Here is a 24,936-nt window from a genome sequence, read left to right as displayed (position 1 = left end):
CTCCATGCCCTCGGGAACTGGAGAGGAGTTGAATTCGCTTCGAAGAATCTGGGCCATCCTAAATCTTGAACGGTGACAGCGTCTCAGCTGCATTTCTGGGTCCCGCCTTCGATCGGTGGAATTTGTTCTTGGGGGGCACGTCCCGGTTCAAGACGACTTGATTTCTCTTTCACCCTCACCTCAAACTCTCTTGACCTCTGCCCTGTTCGCGAGCAAACATTCTTTCTGGTCTCACCACGCTGGCCATTCTCCAAGCGCCCAAACAAAGGTCGCCCTGCCAGGCTACAGATGGTCATGACAAGCAAAGCTGGTCGCAGAAAGCAGCCACCTCCAAGTCTCAAGCAAACTGGGTGAGCCCGAAGCGGCCCGTGGGTATTGATTGTGTGGAATTGATCAAGTCGTATACTCAGGAACATGTCCAGCCTCCCAGCGATGAACTGTGGAACTCGTTTTCCTGCTCTAATCGAGGAGCTAGTTGGAGCTGCAACCTCAGCGGACCGGACTGAACCACACACGAAACAGGCCTTCAATCAACTTCTCGACGATATCTCGACAACTCAAACCCTAGACAAAGCTAAGATTGTGATGTTGAACAGAGGTAATATCGCCGCCGGCAGCAAGCGATTCATGGAGCGAGTGACCGAGATTCGACGAAGGAATACTCTGAGTCTCCTCAAGGAAGAACTACAGCTTGCTCTGACGAAAGTGAGCGAGTGCGAGGCAGCGATCGAAACGGCATGCGGGGCGCCTAACGATCGACGTAAGAGACGTGCACAACAGGTGGTCGACGAGCAATTGGGTCAAGTGGAAGCGGTAAGGAAGCGCTTGAAGGCGGACGCGGCGAAGGTCGAAGACGAAGACGAAGACGAAGATGACTCTGATTTGGACGAACGACAGGAGTCGCAGGAACTCGGCCCTATCGCGCTTTGATTACGCTCGCTCAAGCGAGCTACACTATCAATGTACGGGTGGTTACTGGTTATAATGTGATTGAAGTGCATACATATGGCCAGGTGCGCGGTATCATGGAGCTGACGAGTGAATTGCATGTCCGCCGCAGGCCAGATAGAGCTCAGTCCAACGACGTGTTGAGCCGGACGAGATAATGCCAAGTCCGACTACGTAGACGGCAAGACAGAATGCTTATTCTGAGTATGAATGAGGTCAAATCACCTGAAGTCACTCGTGCGAATCAATTCTTGTCTCCTTGCTGCGATCCTGACTAGGTACTTGCCCCATGCCTATCAGACGGAGTCCACGCAGCAGGACATACCTACCTACCCACCTAGGTACTCTGGTGGAGAGACGAGGAGGGCGTTGAAGTAAGTGCCTCCAGAAGGGGCGGACATGTTGACCAAGGCGGGACAGCACAGGACGAGAGAAGTAAGTCAGGACGAGAAAAGTTAGTCAGGACGAGAAAAGTTAGTCAGGACGAGAGAAGTCAGGACAAGAGAAGTCAGTCAAGATAGAGCAGGCCAGGTGACATTTGTCGTGATTGAAGAGTACGAGGTACATACATTAGCGTCAGCATCAGTACAAGTATCAGCATCCAGCATAGCCCTAGACTCACCGTGGTATCGGGTATCTGATGTTGTATTAGGCATTCCGTATGGTATCTGCTATTTGGCAATGGTATCTGCTATTTGGCAATGGTATCTGCTATTTGGCAATGGTACCTGCTATTTGGCAATGGTATCTGCTATCTGGCAATGGTAGCTGGTATAGTACCAGGTATTCGGTCAAGGTATCATGTATCATGTACCTACTGGGTACCTTTGTGGACGTCAAAAAGGAAATACCGCTCAATTGTGACCTCAGCTTCAACTCCCTGGCGCGCAGGGGACGCGATGTTTCGAGGGGTGCCGGGAGTGTACGGAGTAGAATGTGTCTTTTTTTCTTCTTTGCGACTTTGCGCGGCGTGATACTGTACTGTAAGTCCGTGAATTCAACCCCTCTGCGACGTCGTGGGTCCGTTTCCGTAATGCAGGCACGTCATCCCAACCCGCTGAATCTCTCCTGTTACCTTAGTACCGTTTCATTAGGCAAGGGGCAGCAACGGGATCGTCGACGCTCCTGCTCTCTCTTTCTTACTCGTTGCGAAGGCACACGACAGCATGGGATCGGAAGAGGGGAGGAATCAGACGGGGACTGGAAGAGAGGAGGTAATAGACAGGCAGTCACGCATGCAGGTATCCGCGTCTCCTCGGTGATCATTATTGTGTACTATTATCGTTTTCACTGCCGGCACCACGCGGTCACTTCCTACATACTCGCACACCTCCCCGCCTCGGTTCATACCGGCAAACACGACCACGACCACGACCACGACTTGAACGGAGTGGAACGTGGAACCAACCAAAACTGGGAATCGGAAAATGAACGGGAACGACAACGCCCAGCGTCACAACTTCTCCGTCCGCTCCGCCATGCCGACCTCGGCGGCAGGGACAGCACCCGCAGGCGTGGGAGGGAGCACGTCGGCCCTCGTCTCGTCGGTGAACTTCAAGTCCTCGTCAATGTCGGTCGTGTCTTTGACCTTGAGCCAGATGACGGGCGAGGCGATGACGAGCGAGCCCGCGAGCAGGCCCCAGTTTGTGGCGAACTGGGCCATGAAGGACACGAGGTTGGCGTCGAGTTGCGGCGAGATGGCCCCGCCGGCGGATTGGATGCCTTTGTAGAAGCCCGTGAAGCAGGCGAGTTTACGGCCGTTGTTGGTGAGGGCGCCCATTAGCCTACATATGGTGTGTTAGTCAGAGACAGATGCAGAGAGAGATACCAAAAACTCACCAATAACTCGTCGTCTGCCACACAGAGTCGTAAGCTCCGTAGAACATGTACAGGAACATCGGGCCGACGTAGCCTGGATCGGTGAAATCCTTGGGCACAAAGTTGTCGTCTCCCAGCGTGCTCTCGCGGGTGTATCCCTTCTGGAAGTCGTAGCCGCCGCCCCAGATGACAAAGGTGAGGACGAAAAGTGCGACCATGACGACCTTGGCGCGGGTGGTGCGGCGCAGGTAGGTGGTGTCGAGGAGGAAGCCGAAGATCCAGGCGCCGATGATCTGGGCCAGGTAGTACAGCACGTTGTTGAGGGCGCGGGTGCGGATGTTGAACATGGGCAGGTTGACGTCCTGGAAGTGGTAGGTGTAGAACCAGTTGGAGGCGAAGAACATGGGGAACATCAGCACGATGTACCAGTCGGTGAACAGCACCTGGAACATGCCCTTGATCTCCGACTTCCACGTCGGGTTCTTCATCATGATGACGCGCGAGCCGTCGCTGCGGCGCACAAAGTGCGGGTTGCACAGGAAGCCGGCCAGCACGAAGCCCACGGCCATGAGCACGATAAAGGCAATGTACGTGCCGTCCTGCACCTTGTCCGTGGTCGAGTGCAGGTTCTGGCCCAGCGGGATCAGCGCGCCGATGACGGCCCCGAGGTTGAAGATGCCCCAAAAGGCCGCGATGTACTTGCCCTTGGAGCCCTCGGGCGGGTAGGCCATCATGACGGCGCCCTGGGCGGTCCACAGCAGGCCCGCGCACACGCCGAGCAGCGAGCCCGCGAAGATCAAGAAGCCGGCGTTCTGGTTGTGGTTGTACGACAGGATCGAGGCGATGTACAGCGCATACCCGAATCCGCCGAGGCCCAACGTCAGGCGCAGACCGATCCGGTTGGCGATGCTGCCGGCGAAGAAGCCCACGATGGAGAAGGTCGAGTAGACGGCCGTGTTGGCGTTGTTGATGTCGTGTGCGCCGACTTGGCCGGCCGCGCCCAGGCCGTTGACGGCGTTGAACATGCCCGGGCACAGGAAGCACACGAGCGCGACGAAGACGATTTGGAACGGCGGCGACGCGTAGTTGGGCAACGTGACGGGTCCCAGCTTCAGTTTGCGGTACATCCACGCCGGGCCCTCTTGGTGGTGGACGTCTTCGCCATGGATCTCGGGCGGCGGCGAGTCTGTCCCGGTCGTCTTCTCGGTGGCCGCCATCTTCTCGTTGGAGATGTCGGACATGGCAGACGGGTCGTTGGGCAAGGAGAAAAAGAGAAGGGAGAGGAGGGTGAGAAAGGTGTGAGCTGCCCGGTAGTGAGGCTCTAGATTTAAGGTGGGTAACGCGAAGTGGTAGTGGGCGGCGTAGCGGCGGGCGGAGATGACTTTCTCACCACCCAGTCGCGGCGCAGGTCAAGTAACTTTGCGGAGTCTCGGGGCTGCTTCCTAGTGGAGCTTGGGCTCGCAGTCCTGAAGCTTGGGCTGTCGCGTGCACTGGTCACTGGGGGAGGGAAGACTCTGGAGACGACTGACGACCGACGACCGACGACTGCAGGGCGACGAGAGGAGTGATATACAACTACGCAGTCTCTGGCTGGTTGCAACAAGGACCGTCAGGAGGTGGTATGGACGAGACCGCGATCGAAACCTCGCACGCTAGGCCACGGTTACAGCACGAGTGACCTCGAATATCAGCTGGTCGAATGCCGCACGCGATCGAGAGATAGAGCCGTAGCATTGTCGCGCCGAAGTGCAGCAACAGGAGCATCGGAGACAAGGCGAGCGGGTGAAGCACACGATAGCTAGCCACTGAGCCACTGAGCGTGTGCATGTCCCTTCTCCAGATTCCACGCTGACCAGGGAGTGAGATAGCGGACACGCTTCCTGATGGAGTTCTGTGCAGAGGCGGGAGCGAAGACTGGAGAGGCGCACGTGACCGAGATAGCCCAAGATTGCAGTGTCGCATTTTCTCTCCGCCTTGACGTTGCATTCACCCGCTGCTCAGATGCGACCCTGTTCACGCCTCTTACAAGCCGCCAACACAACGTCTCATCAAGATCTCGTCTGCCATCGTTGCATCCAGCCCGCTGCCTCTGGCCTGCCTTTGGCCTGCCTCTGACCTGCCTCGGTCGTGAGGCTCCACGCTCGAATCTCACTGCGACATGTAAGGAGGAAGAGGAAGACACCGAGACGAGGGTCGAACAAGCTCCCTCGTTACCACCGAATTGTGTCGCCGTCGTGGCCAAACGTGCCTCCACGCTGCAACATGACAGGAGCGTCTTCTCGCGCCATGACAATGTACAATCCGAGCCTCGCACCGGCCTCGCCTGTCATTTTTCCAGGCACGCGTTGTTCTGCGAACTTCCCACGAACGCTTTTCCCTTTGCCAATGGCCATGTCGCGCTCAATTCCGTAGCCCGCCGCCGGCCAGTCAGATCCACGGGGCCCAATACTCGTAGAATGTTCGGTATACATCTTTGTCACAGGCGAAGAGATTTTATGACGTGACCCTGGCTGCCATCTCATCTGGGGGTTACAGCATCGGCCCAGGCATATTATTCTGGTCTATGGCTGCCGCCGTCGTGTCTGAATTCCCCTTCCCTATTCTTGTAGGGCCAACCTACAAGCAATCGTCCCTTCCTTCGGTGTGGTGTCCTGCCATCTCTTCCCTTATCTCCCGAGCCTTGTCGGCCCATTTTTCACCATGCCGACGTCATACTCTGGCATTACCAAGTTCACAAACGGCTATCTCCTCAAGAATGGTCAGCTAGTATCTGGCGACCTCTGGGTCTCGTCAGAGACGGGATGCATCATCAGCCCCCAATCAGCCTTTTATTCTTCACATCTGCGACCCGACAAGACCGTGGACCTGCAAGGCCGAATACTGTCGCCGGGGTTCATCGACGTGCAGATCAATGGGTACCACAACTTCGACTTCTCGACGCCCGACGCCGAGTTCGCGTCAAAGCTCGTGGACACCACCCAGCAGATGATCAAGAGTGGTCTCACATCCTTTGTCCCAACGGTCATCAGCACCAGGCCCGAGGCGTATCGCGCCGTGCTACCTCATCTCGGCCCCTCGACAGACGATAGAGACGCCCGCAAAGGCTGCGAGAGCCTCGGGGCACACATCGAAGGTCCCTTCCTCTCCCCACTGCGGAATGGCATCCACAGTAAAGAAGTCCTCCAGGAAGCCCAGTCTTGGGAAGACATCGAGGAGTGCTACGGCGCCGACAACCTGCGCAACGTCCGCTATATCACGGCTGCACCGGAGCGCGGCGCCATGATGTCGCTGATCCCCGAGTTCATCGCCCGCGGCATCGTCTTCTCCGTCGGCCACTCGGACGCCACCTTTGAGCAGGCCCAATCCGCCATGGCCGCCGGCGCCACGATGGTCACGCACCTCTTCAACGCGATGCGCCCATTCGGCCACCGCGACCCGGGCATCTTCGGCCTCCTCGGCCAGTCAGCACCCTCCAGCCCCGTCACGACCCCCAAGGCGAGCCGCCCAGCCAGCGTGTCGAGTTCGCCTCCTCGCTCGCCGCGCTCGTCCCGCCGCTCGTCCCCCCGATCGAGTCTCAGCATCAGCACATCCATGTCCGAGATCGAGGACTCGGAGCGCCGCTACCGACAGCCCTTCTTCGGCCTCATCGCTGACGGCATCCACCTGTCCCCTCAGACCCTCAAGATCGCGTACTCGTCGCATCCCGAGGGCGCCATCCTCGTCACCGACGCGCAGAAATTCGCCGGCTGTCCTGACGGGGCGTATTCGTGGCGCGGCGAGGACCGGTTCATCAAGGAAGGCAAGGTCCTGAAGTTGGAAAGCAACGGCCGCATCGCCGGCAGTGTGGTCGACCTGATCGACTGTGTCAACAACTTCAAGCGCTGGACCGGCTGCGGGACGGCCAAAGTGCTGGAGACGGTCACGAGCACGCCGGCCAAGATGCTGGGCAAGGACGTGGAGAGCCGCAAGGGCAGACTCGACGTCGGCATGGATGCCGATCTGGTCGTGCTCGAGGAAGGTCTTGATGGGGATTTGACGGTGCGGCAGGTGTGGAAGTTTGGGGTCCAGGTCGTTTGATGGGGGAGGATCGATGCGAACCATATGGTTGGTTGGGGATCTGCGATTTAAGCGGCCGGGGCACGCAACGATGGACGCTGTTGCCCTCGTCAGAACTACTAACTTCCCAAAAGTCTGGTCATGTCACGTCACATCATGTCACGTCATGATCTGTTCTGTTCTGTTCTGTTCAGTTTGGCGTTTCCAAAGAGCGGATGTGTTTCTTGCTGGACGCGCTTGGCGCTTGACATTCGACGTGTCTGTTGAGATTGAGATTGGGTTTGGGTGTTGGTTTGGTCTACCGTTTGGTCGGGCTTGCTTGGAATATATCCTATAGACACACAGAGAGATCATGACTAAGTACGGAGTAGTTTGGCCTGCAAATGGGTGTGATGTCGCCATGATCGAGATATCAGAGTAGAGGTTCGTATACATGGCGTGTTTATGTATAGTATAATGTATATTATTGTGTAACTACTATCTGAGTTCATACCTAGGTATCATTTATTTTACCTTGGCCGTAAACTACCTAGGTAGAGCCTCAAGGTCATCATTGCTCAAATACTCTTCGGGACTTGATACCGTGTATGTATGATATGTAACGTATAAGATGTGATATAAGACTAAGATAAGACGTGACGAGATGAGATGTAGTATTGACATGATGCAGCGTAAAGCAACGGCAACACAAGATGATTACTAAAGGTACGGAGTATAACATGAAACAAACACCACGTGCAGTTCACGGCTCCGACACAGATTGTAGCCCAAGGCCATACGATAACCAAGTCGCATCCCCTTTCCATATCCACGGCTCTCAAAGCCTGCACCTGAACGCACAACGCCCGTCGCCCATCGCCCATCGTCCATCACTCCGCCCTTCCACGACTGCGTATGGAGCGCAAGCCATTCACTCAAGTCATTCACCCACTTCACCTACACACTCCCCGTCTCTTTCTCACTCCCTCACTCACCCACCCACCCACCCACTGACTGCCGTCACTGCCCCCACCGATTGCCCTCACTGCTCTAGCTTGGAACTGCCCTGCCGTTTAGGCCACACACGCCGACTCTCCCTCCTGCAGAAGCCACTGCCATCACGGCCCTGTCTGTCGACAATCTTCGGCAACCCGACAAACCTGTTGATCCAATTGATCACCACCAGATGCCACACGAGACTATTCTCCGGCTTCAACACCCAGTGGTTCTCGTCCGGGAAGCTCAGAAAGCGCGACTCGACGCCCTTCATCTGCAGGACGTTGAACGCCGACAGGCCCTCGGAGATGGTGAGGCGGAAGTCGAGCTCGTTGTGGACGACGAGCATGGGCGTGTCCCAGTGGGTGAGAAACCGGGAGGGGTCCCACCGGTCGTAGACCTCCTGGCGCTCCCACAGCGGCCCGCCGAGGTCGTGCACGGGGAAGTACTGCTCCTCGCTGGCCAGTTGGCCCGTCATGCTGAAGACGCCGTCGTGGCAGACGAGGGCCTTGAACTGCCGGCCCAGCGCGTGCCCTTGCATCCAGTTCATCATGTAGCCGCCGTACGAGGCGCCCAGGGCGACGCTGCGCGACGTGTCCACGAAGGGCAATTCCGCGCGGATGTACTCGAACCCCTTGACCAGGTCTTCGTAGGGCAGCCCGCCCCATTGGTTGCGGATCGCGTCCGTAAAGGCCTGGCCGTACCCGGTCGAGCCCGTCGGGTTGGGACACACGACGACGTAGCCCTGCTCGGCGAAGACGGCCGGGTTCCATCGCGTCGACCACTGGTCGTTCCACGCGCCCTGGGGCCCGCCGTGGATCAGGTATGCGAGCGGGTACGTCTGATCGGCGCGGAAGAACGAAGGGCGCATCATCCACGCGTGCACCGGGTGGTCGTTGGCGCCTTTCCACCAGATCGACGACACTTGTTCCGGCGAGAGGCCGAACATGGAGCCGTTCCGGCTGAGCGAGGAAATCACGACCGGGGCTTGAGGCTCGACCAGCAGCGGGTCTGGGTTGACCAGTGTGTACTCGCTGTTGTCGACCAGGTTGTTGCTCGACACGATCAGCAGGTTCGACATGGCTGACAGGGGGGCGAAATCGATGATGTAGCCGCTGTGCGTGAGCTGTCGGGGTCGCCATTCCGGGCTGGGTGCGGCGTTCAAATCGAGTGCGAAGAGACATCCCCGGCCCGTGTCCTCGGCCTCTAGTAACAGCATGTTGCCGTCGGCAGACCACTTCAACGCGGTCGGAGACCGGTCCCAGCCACCCTGGCCGTCCGGGGTGCGCATCAGCTCGAAGACCGACGCACTCTCTCCTCTCTCAAAGCCGTTCAGCCCCTGCACGAGGACGATGCGATTCTTGTCACTCTCGTACCCGTCTGTCGCCATCTGCAGGAACGCCATCGACTGCCCGTTCGGCGAAAAGACCGGGCACGAAGCCGCGCCGTCGAGGCCAGGGAAGTGCAATTTGTGGAAACTCGCAGGAGACACGTCCGTCAGATCTTTCTTGGGGATGAACCACGCGTCACACTTTGTATGCGTAGCGGGATCGAGCAGGGGGTCTTTGGCCACAATTACCAAGCCAGTAGGGCCGATGTCAAAGTGATCCACTCCGCCGAACGGTGGGATGGGACATTCCAAGTTGGTGCCTTGAAGAGCATTTTTGAAGCCATGCAAGCTATACCGTCCCTGCCGCGACGTCACCACGGGCTGCGCCTTTTGCAGGAGAGCCGTGAAGAGAGCGTTGCGCTGCTCCGTCACCCAGGAGTCCCAATGCCGCACGAAGAGCGAGTCATATACCCGAGCCGAAGTGTGCGACTTGGGCGCGTCCTTGGGGTTGAACAAGCTTCCATCCGGATTAGCTTGGCCCGCGACCGCGATGGCGACTTTCCCCGGCTCAATGACATAGAGCTTGAGACTGGAGACGGGGCCTGGCACGGTGCCGGCCGTGTAGGACTTGCCCGGGAGAGTGGCGTCCGTGACGACGAGATTCGTGTTGCCGTTCTCGGTCTCCTTGAGCCAGACGACCTCGTAAGCGGTCCCCAGCCATCGCGGCTCACTGGCTTTGGCGTCCTTGCTGATCGTGGTCTCCGTGCCTTGAGTCAGGTCGAGCGCCCGGATCTCACTCGTCCGCGCATGCGTCTGGAACGAATAGCTCGACTGGGTGAACAGCGCGAGCTTCCCATCCGGACTGGGGATGGCTGCCGATCTGCGTGGCGCGCTCAAGAGGACCCTAGAAATCGTGAATACACCCACTTTGACACGTAGAGGACAAGTGTGACGGGCAGCTTACTCAGGCGTGTATTGCTTGCGGATCGTCATGGCTTCGACGCCAAAAGGCCGGACAGGGCCACGAGGGTGAGGGAGAAGCTGACACAGCAGCCGACACCTCTACGACCAGAATCCGGGCTCCCGAGAACCACGTCGAGTTGTCTTCAGGTCGCCCTCTGGACGCGGTGTGAGTCTGCGGTGAGGCGACGGTGAGTCTGAGCCTGTCTGGCTTTTCCGCGCGTCCATTCCCAACGGAAACGCGGGGGGAGCTAGCCCTGTTCAGCGCCTGTTGCTATTCTTACGGCCTGCGGATTGGTGCGTCCGCGGTCTGGGCCCGCACGTGCTCATGCTGAGCGAGAAGATCGTTCTGGGCTCGCTGGTCACCGCCATTGTGAGATATCCCTCAGAGGGCGCGCGTGGTGCGTTGTAGCGACAGGGGTGAGTGAAGATTGACGTAGCATCAGTAATGAGGCAGCAAGGCTTCGGATCACGAAATATTCACGGCGTCTAGCAGGCGATCACTGCGAGAGAATGCTCGGGTGAAATAGGAAGCACAGCCACTGAGTCGCGTCCGGATGGATAGATATTCCGCTCCGCCCGTAGCATGTGACACCACGTGACCATGTCAACCACTCCCGGAGCCCACTCATTGAGACCTCGTACACCTCGAAAGAAAAACCAGAATTATGTAGCATTAGGCCCCGTTAATACACCCAGAGAAAGCCCGTCCCGTCATTTTTATACATCCCCACACTCTCCAAGTCATCAACTTGCCACGTATCCGGACATCGGGACGACCAGCCCTCCGAGCGACCTCGACCCAGGAGCAGCCGTCACAGACGGCCTTCCTAGTGTCCGCTCATGCTCCAAAATCATCCTTCCCACCTTCTAATGGTAGATGTGACCATAGTCAAATGAAATCTTTCCGGCTGCTTGTCCACCGAGGTTCCAGCATCCCCTAAAACGCCTCCTCAACCGGGCAATCCACACTGTCATGCCCGTCCTTTTCACAGAGTGCGCACCATTTCTCCGGGTCTATGACGCCGGTCGTCCGGCCGGCTAACATGCCCGCTTGTGCGCCTGTTCCTTCGACCAGCTTCGAAGTCCCAGGAGGAGGTGCAGCAGAGGCAACCGGCTCGTCGACGGGAGGCGGTGACTCTGGGCGCCCGGTGTCATCGGCTTGATGAGGCGGTGCAGGTAAATCTTCCTCCGGAGGAGGATTTGATGCCGAGTTGATGTGGGAGGCGATGGTGTTGTTCGTGAATTTCCGACTCATCAACGGAGCAGGTCTGTCCAGGTCGCCGCCGGACGAAGGCTCCTCCTCAAACTGCCCGCTTGGCGCCTCCTTGCCGGCTTTCCGAGGCGAAGAGTTTTTGCTGGTCGAGGCTTTCTTGCCGGGACCAAACATATTCGAACACGTGAGGATGTCGTGCCCTCCTTCCTCGCAGATTTCACACCATAGCACTGCACTTTCGGATGTGCTCACGTCTGTGACCCCGTCATCCGACCGCTCACGTTCTCCGTGGTTATGCTGTGTAGGAGAAGCACCTCGAGACGGAGCATCATGCCAACTCTCCGGCCCCATTGTTTGGCTATCGTTTCTCTCGTGGCCGGTCCCACCGTTGTTCTTCGCGCCAAGCACGACAGTCCGCTGACTCCCCACCGTGCCCGTGCTGAGATGCTTTCGGTCCAATTCTTCACTGTTTCCTCTCGAGTGAGGACTGCGCATAGCGGTATGCAATCCAAACGCCGCTCCGCCCACGGGCATGGGGAACTTGCTCAGCGTCACGCTGTTCCTCAACTGCTTCACTTCCTGCACAAGTTCCTCTTCATGCGCCGATTTCTGCTGCAGGAGCTGTTCCAGATCGCGGATTTGTTTTTGCAACGCGTCCTCTGCAGCCGTGCTGTCGTTGCGTTGATGTCCGTTGCCAATTCCCGAACTGGCGCCATTCGGTCGCTTGGGGCTGGCGGCGTTGAGGTTCTGGATGATGACTTTCAGGCCGCGGATCTCGTCGTCTTTGGCCATGATTTGCGCTTCCAGGGCTTGAACATCCGAGGAAGACGAGTACCCGCCACCGCCATTGAGCTGTTCTTCGGTTTTCATCCTTTCACGTTCTCGACGCAGTTCGCTTCGTGAGCGCTCGACCTCGCCGCGCAAGAATTCTACCTCCCCCCTGGCTTCTGCTTCTCCTCTCCGCGCGTCTTCCAAGCCTTCTTCGAGCTCTTGGACGAGCTCTTCCAACTGCTTAAGCTGTTGAGCCACAGTCTCCACGTCCTCGGAACGATCCTGTAGGTTGCGGACTTCCTCGAGGAGTTCGTCCACCCTCTTCTCATAGACTCGTTCAGTCTCGGTACTCGCCATTTCCAGGGTATCGATTGTAGACCGGAAATCTGCCCGGTTGGCATCGAATTCCGCTGTCAGCAGTTTGATCTTGTCATTCTTCTCCCGCAACGCGTCTCGGAGGGAGACGATATCGCGCGGCAAGTCCTCCTCGTCCTCCTCACCCTGGCGGGTCTGTTTACCTTCTTCCAGACTGGGCATCAGTTTCTGTATCTCATTGAAATTACGCTCCATCTCGACAAAGTTGGTGCTCTGGTCACGTAATTGCCGTCTGGCTTCGGCGAGTTCTTCATTCAGTTCGCGTATCTTGGCTTCGTACTTTTCGGTGTCGGCTTCGGCTCCCGGTTTTCTGCTGAAATTGGGCGTCGGAGTAGGCGTGAATTCGGCTTCATGTTCTGGGATTTCGTCAAAGCTCGATTCCGGGCCCAGGGAGGGACTAGCTGCTGGTGCTGAGCTGCCTTGCCGCAGACTCTGGCTGAAGTTGTTCCGTTGACCTGGTCGGGCGTAGGGTCCGCCAACTGCGCCTCCGTTTGTGCTTTTGGCCAGCCCAATGCCGCTGGGTCTCGTCTTTGGCGTGGCCAGACTTCTGGGCGTTGGTGTATTTACTTTCCGCAGCGGACTCGATGGTCGCGGAAGCGATTCTCTTCTGAGTGGCGGCTTGAGTCCTGGGCTAGCTGCGCCCGACGGCCTCATTGCTCCAGGGCCGATAGATTGGCTGAAACCAGGCTTCGCCATGCCTGTTGTGCCTGCGCCGGGTGTCCTTCCACCCTGATTAAAACTGGCCAGTCTGTTGGTCGGCGTCCCAGGTCCGGGACTCGCTCTGACGCCGCTGAGTCCTAACCCCGCGCCTCCGCCGCCACCTGCGCTGCCAGGTTTCTTGACGGCTTTTTCAAGTGGAAGGAATATACCCGAACCGGGGATTGTGGTTCGGAAATAGTGTTTCCCGTCTACTTCGCCTGAGTTCTTGCCTCGTCCTGCGTATTCTGTCGCGAGTTGGACTCCTGCGAAGGTCCCTTTCTTGCCGGCCACCGGTCCGATGAACTTGACCGTGCCGTACATGTCTCCGGGCACCATGACAGTGTCTCCGACGTTGATGTTCGCCATGCTGGGCTAGAAGACTTGTTGAAGCGACACTCGGAATTGAGGTATCGCCGAGATGCGCGGCGTTGAGAGATCCCGCGATTTTCGGCCACACCTCTTTCTTGAAGGTTGCTGCGGCACCCTAAGCCTCGACGGATATAGTGGTACCCATCAACCTTTGCTGATTCTTGCGAGGTGCGACCTTAGAGGTGCTGATAGCCTGGCAGGCCTCGTATGGTTGACACGGATCGAAAGGGAATAGGCAGGCTGGCAGGAGAAGCGAGTGGTCTCAGAGGGGACGTTGTGTGCGCCAGTTCGAATGCAGGCCTTGAGGATTACGGCACTTGTAGGTGATGCGAATTGTTAATGCCACGTCGCTGACATGAACACGTACAGTAGGCGTGCCCCCGTGTTGATGTACAGGCGGTCGTCGCCCGGTGCACCCGGTACTCGTAAACAAAGACGGAGCAACGCAGCAATGGGTCGTGCCGATTCGAAAAGTGAAAGGACACGCAGACCCAAGGCCAGTGGACGATGACAGGTGGACTGGTCCTCGCGGCTTGGTGGTTACCGGCGACCCTGCATGCGCCTGCGAAAGGGACGGTTGAGAAATTATCTGATTTGCTTAGCGATGGCGAGCTAAATTCGGCTGTCAAAAGGAGCAGCGACTCGGAAGCTGCCAGGCAATCCACCAGGCGACACACTCGCTTCGTCCTGCCCACCCACTAGGTACGCTCGTAACACGACTCGCTTCATCCTTGGGCACGATTCTTCGCTTACTCGCAGCCTCATCCGCGGCCTCATGCCGTCTCCTCTCGTCGGCACCGAGATTGGATCCGCCATGAATGAACTTCTGTTCGCTAACGATGGCCCAGCCTTGCTGATGATGAGAGCTAATCGTACGCCACAGGAGACAATTTCCACCCCTCCTCCGACGTCTATCATTTTGCATGCCCGTAGAACACCGAGCGGTCCGGAAAAACTCAGATCGTCTCACGGTACGTACATTGGACAGTGAGTGCGAGTGCTCAGGCACCGCCGACTGGCACGTTGGACACGACACCTCAGTCTCATCTTCTGGTGCCCTCAGACTCAATCTTCTCCTCTCCTCAAACTACAACTGCAGCCTGAACGTCTTGACCTCAAACGCCCGCAACTCAATCGCAATGCTGATCTTGTTCTTGCCCGACATTTCCACCTCTTCGCCATCATCCTCCAACACATTGGTCTCATACACTTTCTTGACGGGCAAGGTCGTCTCAATCATTCCGCGACTCTTCCCGCCTAGACTCTCGTAGATCCTCACGATCACGCTTTGTCCCTTGCGCCGGGTGAGTTCTCCGCGGGAGACATCCTCGTCGTCTTCACCACGCTTGACACAATCGAGCACCAGGGACTTGGCCCCCGTCACCGACACGGCGTTGAGCAGCTCCCTGACCGGCTTGTCATCAACCAGAGATACTAACGTCAATGGGTGGTTGAAGTTGTAGGCCGCCCGGATCGTATCGCTGCTCAGTGCTCCTTGGTGAGGCATGATTGCCCATTTGATGTGGTGACGGCCCATGTCGGCGTGTGCATCGGGAGCCTTGGGCGCCCGCAGGAGTGACAGTCGCATGAGATTGCCACATGTTGCAAACCCATACTTTGAGTCGTTCAGGATCGAAACACCATAGTCGGCTTCCGACAAGTCTGCGAACTTGTGGCAGCACACCTCGAACTTGGCCATATCCCAACTACGACTGTCAGCATCTGTGTTCGAGCATGTACGCAAAACTTACCTTGTGTTGTAGTGCGTGGGACGACGGATGATGCCGTATTGCGTCTCATAGCTGGCCTCGGTGTTGGTCACATCTACTGGGAACTCAACCTTCAAGAACTTCATGGTCTCGCGCCACTCAACCTCGGCTTCTACGAGGAGGTATCCCGCTTGGCTTTCACTGTCGGTTGCGTCCAAGCTGATGGTGGTTTTCACCCAGCTGTCCTTGCTGACCTGCGTCTTGGTCGCCACGCTGACCCTGTATGGGCCATCTTCAACGATCTCGGACGCTTCGGACTTCAGCTCCTTCCGAGAATCCAGGTGGAACACCTCCACGTCCCACGCTTGCCAGTACAGCGGCTTGTCGTCAAACATCACGAGCTGGTTGGCCTTGCCGCCCTTGGCGATAACCTCCCGATTTGCTCTCAGATCAATCAACGAAGTGATGACGCCGGCCTCGACCTCGACCTTGAAATTGCTGTTCTTCATCACAAACACGCCCTTCTTGATTTCTTCGACCGAGGCGGTCGATCGAATGGCTGAAGCTGCATGCGTCTTGCATATGCCAGGTCCACCGGACACATATGTGTATTTCTGCTGTTGGGACTTAGCATTAGCTTGTGGAATCTTGACCAGTTCAGAGCGCTGCCAAGGTGCAGTGTTGACGGCCGCCAACTCGGAATTGGCCTTAAGATGTCGTGATAGTCCAAGAACAGTGAGGGCTTCCTCCTTGACTTTCTCTCCCAGTTTCGCGTTGTGGGCGTATAGCTCGTCAGAGTCGTCGTAGCACATCTCAATCGAGCTGCCCGGCAGGCAGTCGTGGAACTGGCACAGAAGCACATTTTCCCACATCTCATCGATTTCCTTCTTGGGATACCTGTAGCTCTTGCTCTTCAGACTGGCCAGGGTTGCCAGGTACTCGATGTCGTGTAGCATGACCTCCTGCTTTCGGTTGTTGAGCTTGTTGTTGGCCTGTGTGGTGTACGTGCCTCTGTGGAGCTCAAAGTAGAGCTCGCCATACCACGTCACGAGTTCGGTGCCCGCCGCCATTTTCTTTTCCAGGTTGGCATAAAAGTCATCGACGGAATTGCCCATGTGGACCCGAGGAAGAAGTCCCACGGTATCACTGATACCACGACATCTGCGCAACTTCTCCAGCATTTCCCACGTCGGACCGCCTCCGCCATCTCCTTTGCCGAAAACCAGAAGCGACGTATTGTCCTGGTCCAGACTCTTGTGTTGAGTGACACTCCGTCTGACGTCGCCGAAATGAGCATCTGCCGTGTACGTCTCGCTGGGGGCCATATGGCAAATGACCTGGCTTCCGTCCAAGCTCACCCAGTTGAACGTCGTGTGTGGGAAGTTGTTGATGTTGTTCCAGCTGAGCTTCTGGGTGAAGAACCGCGTCATTCCAGCCAACCGGCAGATTTGGGGCAGTTGACCAGAGTAGCCAAAGGTGTCCGGGAGCCAGAAGGTCTGACATCGTTCGCCAAAATTGCTCTCAAAGAACCGTTGGCCATAGAGGAACTGTCGGACCAGGGACTCGCCGCTGGGCATATTGGTGTCGTGCTCGACCCAGCTGCCGCCGATGGGGTGAAATCTCCCTTCCTTGACCTTTGCCTTGACGCGATCAAAGACATAAGGATAGTAGGCCTTGAGCCACTTGTACTGTTGTGCCTGGCTGACGGCGAAGCGGTGCTCCGGGTACCGATCCATCAAGTCACATTGATTTGACCAGCTCCGCGCGACCTTGCGCTTTGTCTCGGCCCATGGCCACAGCCAGCACGTGTCGATATGGCAGTGCCCTATGCCGAATACCAGCGGCTTCTTGCCCGACTCGTATATCTCGGCGGAATCGACATTCTTGCCGATATACTTCTGGGCGATCTTGCGGCCTTGTTCGATGGAGGCTTGCGATCCGTTGGCAGCAATGAATGCATCCATGATCTGGTTACACACCTGTAGGGCTTCGTGCTTCTCCCAGCTGTCCCCCGGGAATTCCCTTGCGGCATCGCCGATGATCCAGAAATCAATGTATAGCTGGCGAGCTGCAAGGTTGACATCCACGATCTGTGCCTTCCACAAGGTGTAATGCTTGTTCGGGTCGGGCGGCTGTATGGAGTCTCCGCCCGGCGCATTGCCAAACATGCCGTTGCAGGCCATCTCAATGTAGAAAGTATGTTCTTTGCCATCTCGCCAGCTGTTCGGGAGTATCCATTCTGTCCGGTCGCCTCCTGTCAAGCCTTGCAGAGGCTTGCCGTCGTGCGTCCACACCATTCCTTCGTTGCCTGCGTCCCAGTGGAACTCGAGGTGTTCGCCATCCCGCATATGCTTGGGGACCATCAACTGCACCCGGAACCAGTGAGTTGCCCACGCCGGCCCAAACGACTCGCCTCGCCGCGTAGGTCTGAACGTATGTGAAGTGGCATCTTCGAAAGTCGGTCTGGTGAGATTGGGCGGCGAGTAGACCGACAACTTCACATGCTGCTCGTCGTCACAGCGGTTGTGATACAGTTTCCTGGCCCAGACTCGTCAGCATTCCTCCATACTGCACCTGGGCTGACGCAGGCTGCTCACCCGATGAGGTTCTGGTGTTCATATTGTCCACCAGAAGTGAACTGTCGGAGACGGTCCGTGTATATCGACTCGATTTGCTTTCCGACCGGTCGTTGGACGAGCTTCGGGTAAGAGCTCGTGGCCCGGGAAGAAGTCTCACCTCCCATGATGTGCATTCAAGCTCAGCAACAGTGAACGAACAAGTGAAGGTGACGGCCTTTCAGGAACGGGACAAGCTACATACACCGTCCTGAGCTCTGGGACAAGATGAAGATGCGGGGTACGTAGACTGCGGTGTGACATTGATAATTGGAGTCACCATGAGTGGCAGTGAGTGGTCATCTAATCACACAGTATGTAATTAACGACGAGTATTGTCTATGGGCACTGTCTAAGGAACTCCCCATCTAGATCCACGAGTCCTCCCTCTCAATTGTGGAATGCCGCAGGGCGCCTATCGAACTGCATGTCTCGGCCGTGCCCACCAAGATGATACTGTCCTTCAGCTTCCGTTGTCTCTTCTGCGACGATTTGGTCGTCAACTTCCGTAAGCCTGCAACAAGGCCGTTCTGTCCTTTGTGATATGCTGAAGCTAGACTCATCGATTTCCCCCTCTGCCGACGTGCACGCTGAGCTTCTTGGGCTTGCTGAGCCTGGTATTCAGCCTCTCTCTGCTGTTTCTTCTGCAGCTTGCCCGAGAAGATCTCGGCACCATACACTTGATACGGTGTGGCAGGAATAGCCAGCTGCCTTTCGCGCGGCGGATTGCTATTGTCTTCGGGCCATTCTTTGGCTTCTGCCGCACTCTTGCGAGAAAGTGACCGGAGAAGAGTGCCAACCCCTTGTTGAACACTGGATCTGGCAATACCCTTAGGTGCGTTGTTCTGATCTCGGCTATCCCTCTTCTTGCTCGGAGAAGGTGCTTCGGCATCTGGTGTGAGAGGCTCTCGCTCTCCTATCGGTAATGGGCTGCTGGGTCGGAAACTCTGCCTCGGCCGCGATTCCACTGGGGAACTACTAGGACTCTGGCTGACGAAGCCATGCTCCAACCAGTTCGGTGACCAGCTCTTATTACGTCCATGATTGTACAATGGGCTCTCCTCTGGGTCTTGATGGCGGGCAGGGTTGAACTCAGCAGGCTTCTCCCAATCGTCGAAGGGAGGGCTTGGAAGGCTGGAGCTGCTCATTGCCAGTGGAGGCGGGAGGAGGTCAGAGTTACTTGCATCGGATATCGTTACTGAGATTGCATCTGGCAAAGGGGGGGTGTGGGACATCGATATGGGCATCTCAATGGATGAAACTTGCGGTGAAGGTGGAGCCAACTGGTCGTAAGCTGCTTGTCGATGTATGTCCGCCGACGAGATCGATTGCGGCGATACCAGTTGGTCCCTGCGCTCCTGAAGCTGACGAGAGAACTCAGTAAACGTTGGAGCGTCCTTGTTCCTTGGTATTGCATCCGATTGTGGAGCGGCAGATCGAAGGGACACGGTGGATGGTGCCTTGCGCGGAGCGTCATTCACCATCGGCAGGGGAGAAGGACTCTGGCTCAGATTCAGTCGCTGGATGAGGAGCGGTGCAACGGTATCTCGATAGGCTTGTGGTTGGTGCAATACCGGCATCGGCGGAATGTCGTCAAGCTCACGGTACTCGCCATAAAGGCGGAGGATATTCGTGATCGTAGTGTCGGTACTGTAAACGCTACCCCGATCAACACTATAGACGCTTGATGACCTTCGCGTCTTCTCCTCGAAGGGTTCGAGTGGCAGTGGTTTGTCCAAGTCCGACGGTGTCGATCGGCCAGATGCATGATGTGGAGCGACCTGGAGAGAATGCGAGGGAGGAGAGACTGCGAGTTCTAGCCCTTGCTTTTGCAGTTCGAGGAGTGCTTGGGACGGAGGTGGAGAGGTCAGATGCATCCGCATGGTAGAACCTGGACGGGAGCTCATTATAACCATAGATCAGCACGAGTCGGCATGACATTCTTCCAGTTCGATTCAGACGTGGCCTCGTTGCGATGCTCCAGTCATCGTAGGCATATTGATCGAGGGAGGCGCAATCTCTTCCGTCGCTCACGACGAGTCGACTCGCCCTGCCGCAGCCGGTGCTGTGCGGCACGAAACAAAGAGACCGTTTTCAGGAACACCAGAGATTTAGTCCCGTGCTCGACACGTCTTCCATTGTCCCTAAGGCTGCGCCAGCGATACTGAAAAGCCGCCGAAGCCTGGTAACGGGTGGGAGGCCGTGAATAAAAACGGACTGAGGGTTGAAAGGTATTTTTAGTGTCGAGAGGAGGGAAAGGCTGCCCACATTCCACCGCGTACCACTGCGAGGGATGAAGAAGGACATTGCAATCTGCAGCGCAAGGTACGTACCCTACAGATTGGCGGCTTTGCGCAAATCTTCCTTTGTCAACTCGTCCGTCGGCTTCCTCACTTCCCCCAAGCGCCCGACTCTTCGCAGGCGACAGATCATGTCTTCGTCGCCGAAATGAGAGTTATGTTCGAAGGTAGGTTCTTGATCATAGGCGTAGCGTGCGGCGTCGACAAGGATCCGGGCCGTCATGCCGAAGACACGATATCGGGAGTACTTGTCCAGGCGATCAGCAGCGGCCTTCTGCCCTTCGCTCTTCTTCGGTTTGGAGACGATCTGATTGGTGACAGGAACAAAGAAATTGTGCATTCGCCATTGACTTTGATGCCAATCTGTCCACGATCCCTTGTACCAATCTCCGGGCTTGCCAGGAAGATTCTGGCCCGGTAAGTCTTCCATGTACAGGAAGTTCCTAATAATTGTCAATTCTACCCTTCGATCCTATGTGCCGTGTGGATACATACCTGAAGGGAGCCGAGAATACAGCGGCGACCTCCCTTGCATCTAATCTGGGAAGCAGCCTTTCTGCGACGTTGGCATCTTCTCCCGTCTCGGGATCGTAAGAGTGCAGAAAAGCAACGCAAGGGCGCACGACAAGCTCCGTTTTCGCAACTATGTCCCCGTTAGAACCTGTGGTGCGATACCGCGGATCTAAGAGTGAACGCAAGAGGCCGCAGAGCTGAAACAACTGTCTCATTGATACGGGGTGACAGGTTGACGGGCAGAGTGTCACGGGTGAACATAACGTACGATTCGTTGGCATCTCGCACAAATGTTCGACTCTAAAGGGCGGAGGTAGAGCTGATGCTTTCCTAGGAAGACCTATCTCTTCCGAAGCCTCGCGCCTTGCACATTCAAAAGCAGTTTCACCTTCTTCCGCCTTCCCACCCGGCAAAGCTGCGTGGCCGGAATATGAGCTCAAGGTACTCGCGCGCATGGTGATGACCACCCTCAGCTCGCCAGCAGGATCCGCAAACAGCAGGATCAGCACAGCTGCTTTGCGCGATAACGGCATTGCTGGCCATACTGTGTCGGGAGACTTATACGACCTGAGGCGGTCAATCGCTCTCTACGGGTCTGTCAGAGTCGGCCAGTCAGATCTATGATGTCAAGGGCACATACCACTGAAACTGGGGAGAGGCGCGGCATGCTGTCACTGGACGTGATGCTGCTTCTGCGCACCGACAGCAAGATATGTCGAGGCTTTCGGACAGCGGCTCGAAGACGCCCGGAAAGCATTGAGCGGTTATATCGATGCGATGAGAGATGGAAATGATGGATCCAGGGAAGACCGAAGGCAGAACATAGCCGAGGTATCGAGGGGCTCTCTTGCCTTCGGGGCCGCGACGCTCAACCCCGAATCAAACTCCCCGTCCGCACCCCGTGTCTGCGCTCCCTCGTGCCTGTAATCTGCAGTCGTGATGGGTCTGGGAGATGTCTTCAGGAACGGCGATTCTGTAAAGGACATCAGTGTCGCTGGTGCGAGTGTTGCTTGGCCTCGGGACCCCGCGACGCATGTCGTCGCAATCAGTCATCCTGGATACTTTTGCGGCCGCCGCCAAAAGTGATCTTCTGGCGTTTGGTCGACCTCCCATCCGTCTTGGTGTCTGTATCATCCTCGCCAGTGCCGGCCGTGCTCTTTTTCTTCTTCTTGTCACCCGTTTTCTCGGCTGTGAAACTGCCTGTAGGTGTGGCTGCATGGTTTGGGGTACTCGTCGCGCTGCTGGGAGAGTCGGAATCCCTCATGTAGGAGACGGAGGATCTCGAGAAGACGCGGTCGGCATCATTGATGGCAGCTCTGCGACGTGCGCCCACTCCTCCGCCCAGTGCGCTACCTGAAATCGTCCCGGCCGAAGCATTTGTCGAACTGGATGCCTTGATATAATTGTCGAAACCCTTCACAATATTCCCTGCGACGCTCGTTTCTTCCAGGTAGGCGCTTTCTTGACGGTGAATCTGGTCCTCGATGGAGGCCTGGATCTGATGAGCCTACGGCTTTCACAGTGTGCAATAGACGACTCACCAGGTTGCGATCTAGAAGCCTCTTTTTCTGCAGCGTATCCCGCAGGTCTCGTCGCAGTTTCTCGTAGTCTGCAGAGCCATTGGAGTCAGACCATAGTAAAGCAGCATGCAGAGGCTTAAACTCGAAGACTTACAGGGCAACCCAGGCCGATCGGAGCTCGTTACAGGTTTGGATGCTGTGTTGGGAGGTATGTTTTCTGCCATAGTATGTAAAGGATTCGTCCGAAACAGGGCACTGGATATACTGCCGAAGATCAATCGTGTGGAAAATCAGACGTCGAAGAGGTCAAGCTAATGAAGAAACGAAGAGTTTGCGGTGGGAAGATATGCGTGCGTGCGTGCCCGCGTCGTGTGGTGACTGCGCCCTCACGGCCCTCCGCACCTTTTAAGGATCGTGTAATACGGAGTACTACGTATCCCTCTTCACCTTCTCGTCCTCCAAAACCACCACAGCCTCTGCCACTTTCACTTACACGGCGTTTCGACCCTGACCGCGAACGTGAGACGTAGGGTGTTCTTGCACGATGGACATGGATCACGGACATATGGGACATGGAGGGATGGACCACGGCGACATGGACATGGGCGATCAGTGCAGCATGAACGTGAATATCCCCCCCTCCGATCTATTTCCCTGTCGATACTGACAGCACCAAGATGCTATTTACCTGGGACACCCGAAACCTCTGCATTGTGTTCCGCTGGTGGCGAATTGCTGGTCCTCTGTCGCTGGCTCTGTCTCTGCTTGCAATTATTCTTCTGTGCGCTGGGTATGAAGGGATACGAGAGGTCAGCAGGAGGGTGGAGGCACGACAGGCCGTCCAGTTGAGCACACACAGCATCAGCGCATCAAGTATGTCTCCCCTTGCCAACTATTGCCGTTGGCAGCCACTGAGCTAGGGAAAAAAGGTGAACACGAGTCAAGCTCACTGCTCCGCGTAGGAAGAGACAACAAGGGGGCAGCAGAGCGACAGGGAACCATCATCCGGGCGACGCTATACGCCATTCAAGTCTTCTATTCCTTTTTCATCATGCTACTATTCATGACCTACGTGAGTTCAGCTACCTCCGCATATCGGGACGGCGGTAAATGCTAATGATGGAGCAGAACGGCTGGGTCATGCTGGCGGTTGCGGTCGGTGCTTTTGTCGGTTACATTGCCTTCTCGAACAAGCTGCCGTCCACCAAGACAGTCGCGTGCCATTGAACTCATCAGTCAGTAGAAGCGGGGGGATGTTTTTATTCTGTGTCCTCTTCATCGATGTCATCCCCGAAACCGAAGCTGAACCCTTGGCGCTCTCCGTCAGCATTGCCCTGATCAGCTACTACCTCTTCCCATTTTCGCTTCCTGTTCTCGCGCTCGTCGAGTGACGCGGCAAGATCAGGATAAGATTGCCTCAAACGCTCTATGAAGAGCCCATATGGGTCCGTGACGTCGTCCTTGAAGCCCGAAACTTGGTCTGGTTTCTCCCTGAGGAATCGGATTGCTGATCTGACATGAGCCCTGGGTACGAAGTTCTGTGTGATCGCAATTGCTGGTTCGAGGTTGACGACCAGATGCCACCAGCCACTCGGCACATGGAGCACTTCGCCTTCCCGGCAGATCCCTTCAACACAGCCGATGGTTTGTCGGGCTTCGGCGTGGAATCCGAGTAACCATTCGGCTATACTCAGTGGAGAGGTTACTTCACTCTGATCTTCGGACATGTAGACACCGGGTGGTAGAACAGAATTGGGAAACATGATCCAATACTTCGAGCCTCGGATGACCGCGTTCCAGGCTGACGTTGCGTTGGGGTCTTTGTGAAACGTTGAGCCGCTGTATTTTGGCCCGATTATAAGCCATCGATGGTCTGGCCGTTGTTCCTTTAGGAGCGTAAACAGGTCTTCTTGGAAAACGAGTGGAGGCTCATATGCGTTATGCACCGTCGGGTCTTTGCTTTCAACTTGCAGCCCCATCTTCTCGACAAAGCCCTGGTCAAAGAGATAGAGGGGTGACTCATCTTGAGTAGTATTCATGTATTTCACGTACTTCTCAAAGGGCCATGTGATAGACTCGCAGACAAAAGAGATGCGCCCATATTTGGACAGCAAGTAGGCATCGTTCCATGATTCGAAGATCTTCCATGTCTTGACGGGTTGTGTCAAGATGAACGGTTTATCCACCCATAAGTCATTGAACTGGGCAGGAGACAGGTCCGCAAGGCGCGCAATCTCATTCTGCCGGGGTATGTTCGAGACGTAAGGGGTCAGCGGAATCTGAGAGCACAGAAAGGGCTGATAGAGTGCATCAGAGAATAAGGATGAGCAGTCGATATTAGCAAGTTTAGCTGATGGAAGACCCCTTAGAGAGGCTCGAAAACTGCCGCGCCATTCAAAGTCCCGCGTCGTGTTGTTCACGACAATGTCTCTCCACAGCCTATCGTGCGCAGAGTAGGCATACAGTCCTCGACACGTGGACCCCATTGCGACGAGATCCTGAGAATCCAGATATTCCAAGACTTCCAGCAGTAAGGCGCCAGGCAGGCGTCCAAAGAAACCCATGAAAGCTTGGGCACTGGGTTGAGAGGCATCAAGTGTCAACTCATTACCAGAGGGTTTCACACCTAGCGGATGTCGCTGTGATGCGTTATCGACTGGTTCCAGCCCATTTGCTTCATTGTCTATGCCGGAAGAAGACGGTATCTCTGAGAGTGCGGCCTGTGTCTGCAAAAGCGTAACTTCGCTCATCTGGTTGGAGGG

The 24,936-nt window shown here is 56.3% G+C and overlaps 11 protein-coding genes across 11 annotated transcripts; 3 read left to right on the top strand and 8 right to left on the bottom strand.

Moving 5' to 3' along the window:
- Positions 1-432: 432 nt before the first annotated feature.
- G647_09603 (uncharacterized protein) lies at positions 433-930 on the top strand (the record flags this gene model as incomplete). Its single annotated transcript, XM_008725597.1, has 1 exon — positions 433-930. The coding sequence occupies one exon, from the start codon at positions 433-435 to the stop codon at positions 928-930; it is 498 nt and encodes a 165-aa protein (XP_008723819.1).
- A 1,471-nt stretch (positions 931-2,401) lies between these two features.
- Positions 2,402-4,007, bottom strand: G647_09602 (uncharacterized protein; the record flags this gene model as incomplete). Its single annotated transcript, XM_008725596.1, has 2 exons — positions 2,402-2,732; positions 2,788-4,007. The coding sequence occupies 2 exons, from the start codon at positions 4,005-4,007 to the stop codon at positions 2,402-2,404; spliced, it is 1,551 nt and encodes a 516-aa protein (XP_008723818.1).
- Positions 4,008-5,466: 1,459 nt separating this feature from the next.
- On the top strand, positions 5,467-6,843 carry G647_09601 (uncharacterized protein; the record flags this gene model as incomplete). Its single annotated transcript, XM_008725595.1, has 1 exon — positions 5,467-6,843. The coding sequence occupies one exon, from the start codon at positions 5,467-5,469 to the stop codon at positions 6,841-6,843; it is 1,377 nt and encodes a 458-aa protein (XP_008723817.1).
- Positions 6,844-7,843: 1,000 nt separating this feature from the next.
- On the bottom strand, positions 7,844-10,120 carry G647_09600 (uncharacterized protein; the record flags this gene model as incomplete). The annotated part of the gene is made up of 2 exons (XM_008725594.1): positions 7,844-10,031; positions 10,092-10,120. 2 exons carry the CDS (start codon positions 10,118-10,120, stop codon positions 7,844-7,846), a joined length of 2,217 nt encoding a protein of 738 aa, XP_008723816.1.
- A 907-nt stretch (positions 10,121-11,027) lies between these two features.
- Positions 11,028-13,514, bottom strand: G647_09599 (uncharacterized protein; the record flags this gene model as incomplete). Its single annotated transcript, XM_008725593.1, has 1 exon — positions 11,028-13,514. One exon carries the CDS (start codon positions 13,512-13,514, stop codon positions 11,028-11,030), a length of 2,487 nt encoding a protein of 828 aa, XP_008723815.1.
- Positions 13,515-14,604: 1,090 nt separating this feature from the next.
- Positions 14,605-17,969, bottom strand: G647_09598 (uncharacterized protein; the record flags this gene model as incomplete). Its single annotated transcript, XM_008725592.1, has 3 exons — positions 14,605-15,223; positions 15,269-17,764; positions 17,824-17,969. The coding sequence occupies 3 exons, from the start codon at positions 17,967-17,969 to the stop codon at positions 14,605-14,607; spliced, it is 3,261 nt and encodes a 1,086-aa protein (XP_008723814.1).
- Positions 17,970-18,209: 240 nt separating this feature from the next.
- G647_09597 (uncharacterized protein) lies at positions 18,210-19,724 on the bottom strand (the record flags this gene model as incomplete). The annotated part of the gene is made up of 1 exon (XM_008725591.1): positions 18,210-19,724. One exon carries the CDS (start codon positions 19,722-19,724, stop codon positions 18,210-18,212), a length of 1,515 nt encoding a protein of 504 aa, XP_008723813.1.
- A 451-nt stretch (positions 19,725-20,175) lies between these two features.
- Positions 20,176-21,321, bottom strand: G647_09596 (uncharacterized protein; the record flags this gene model as incomplete). The annotated part of the gene is made up of 4 exons (XM_008725590.1): positions 20,176-20,584; positions 20,637-20,784; positions 20,923-21,241; positions 21,295-21,321. 4 exons carry the CDS (start codon positions 21,319-21,321, stop codon positions 20,176-20,178), a joined length of 903 nt encoding a protein of 300 aa, XP_008723812.1.
- Positions 21,322-21,699: 378 nt separating this feature from the next.
- Positions 21,700-22,398, bottom strand: G647_09595 (uncharacterized protein; the record flags this gene model as incomplete). The annotated part of the gene is made up of 3 exons (XM_008725589.1): positions 21,700-22,146; positions 22,196-22,263; positions 22,329-22,398. 3 exons carry the CDS (start codon positions 22,396-22,398, stop codon positions 21,700-21,702), a joined length of 585 nt encoding a protein of 194 aa, XP_008723811.1.
- A 326-nt stretch (positions 22,399-22,724) lies between these two features.
- Positions 22,725-23,401, top strand: G647_09594 (uncharacterized protein; the record flags this gene model as incomplete). Its single annotated transcript, XM_008725588.1, has 4 exons — positions 22,725-22,799; positions 22,852-23,047; positions 23,095-23,246; positions 23,303-23,401. 4 exons carry the CDS (start codon positions 22,725-22,727, stop codon positions 23,399-23,401), a joined length of 522 nt encoding a protein of 173 aa, XP_008723810.1.
- Positions 23,402-23,433: 32 nt separating this feature from the next.
- On the bottom strand, positions 23,434-24,924 carry G647_09593 (uncharacterized protein; the record flags this gene model as incomplete). The annotated part of the gene is made up of 1 exon (XM_008725587.1): positions 23,434-24,924. The coding sequence occupies one exon, from the start codon at positions 24,922-24,924 to the stop codon at positions 23,434-23,436; it is 1,491 nt and encodes a 496-aa protein (XP_008723809.1).
- Positions 24,925-24,936: the final 12 nt, after the last annotated feature.

This window comes from Cladophialophora carrionii, assembly GCF_000365165.1.
Source record: "Cladophialophora carrionii CBS 160.54 unplaced genomic scaffold supercont1.10, whole genome shotgun sequence".
NCBI lineage: Eukaryota > Fungi > Ascomycota > Eurotiomycetes > Chaetothyriales > Herpotrichiellaceae > Cladophialophora > Cladophialophora carrionii.
This window is presented reverse-complemented; position numbering and strand designations above follow the sequence as displayed.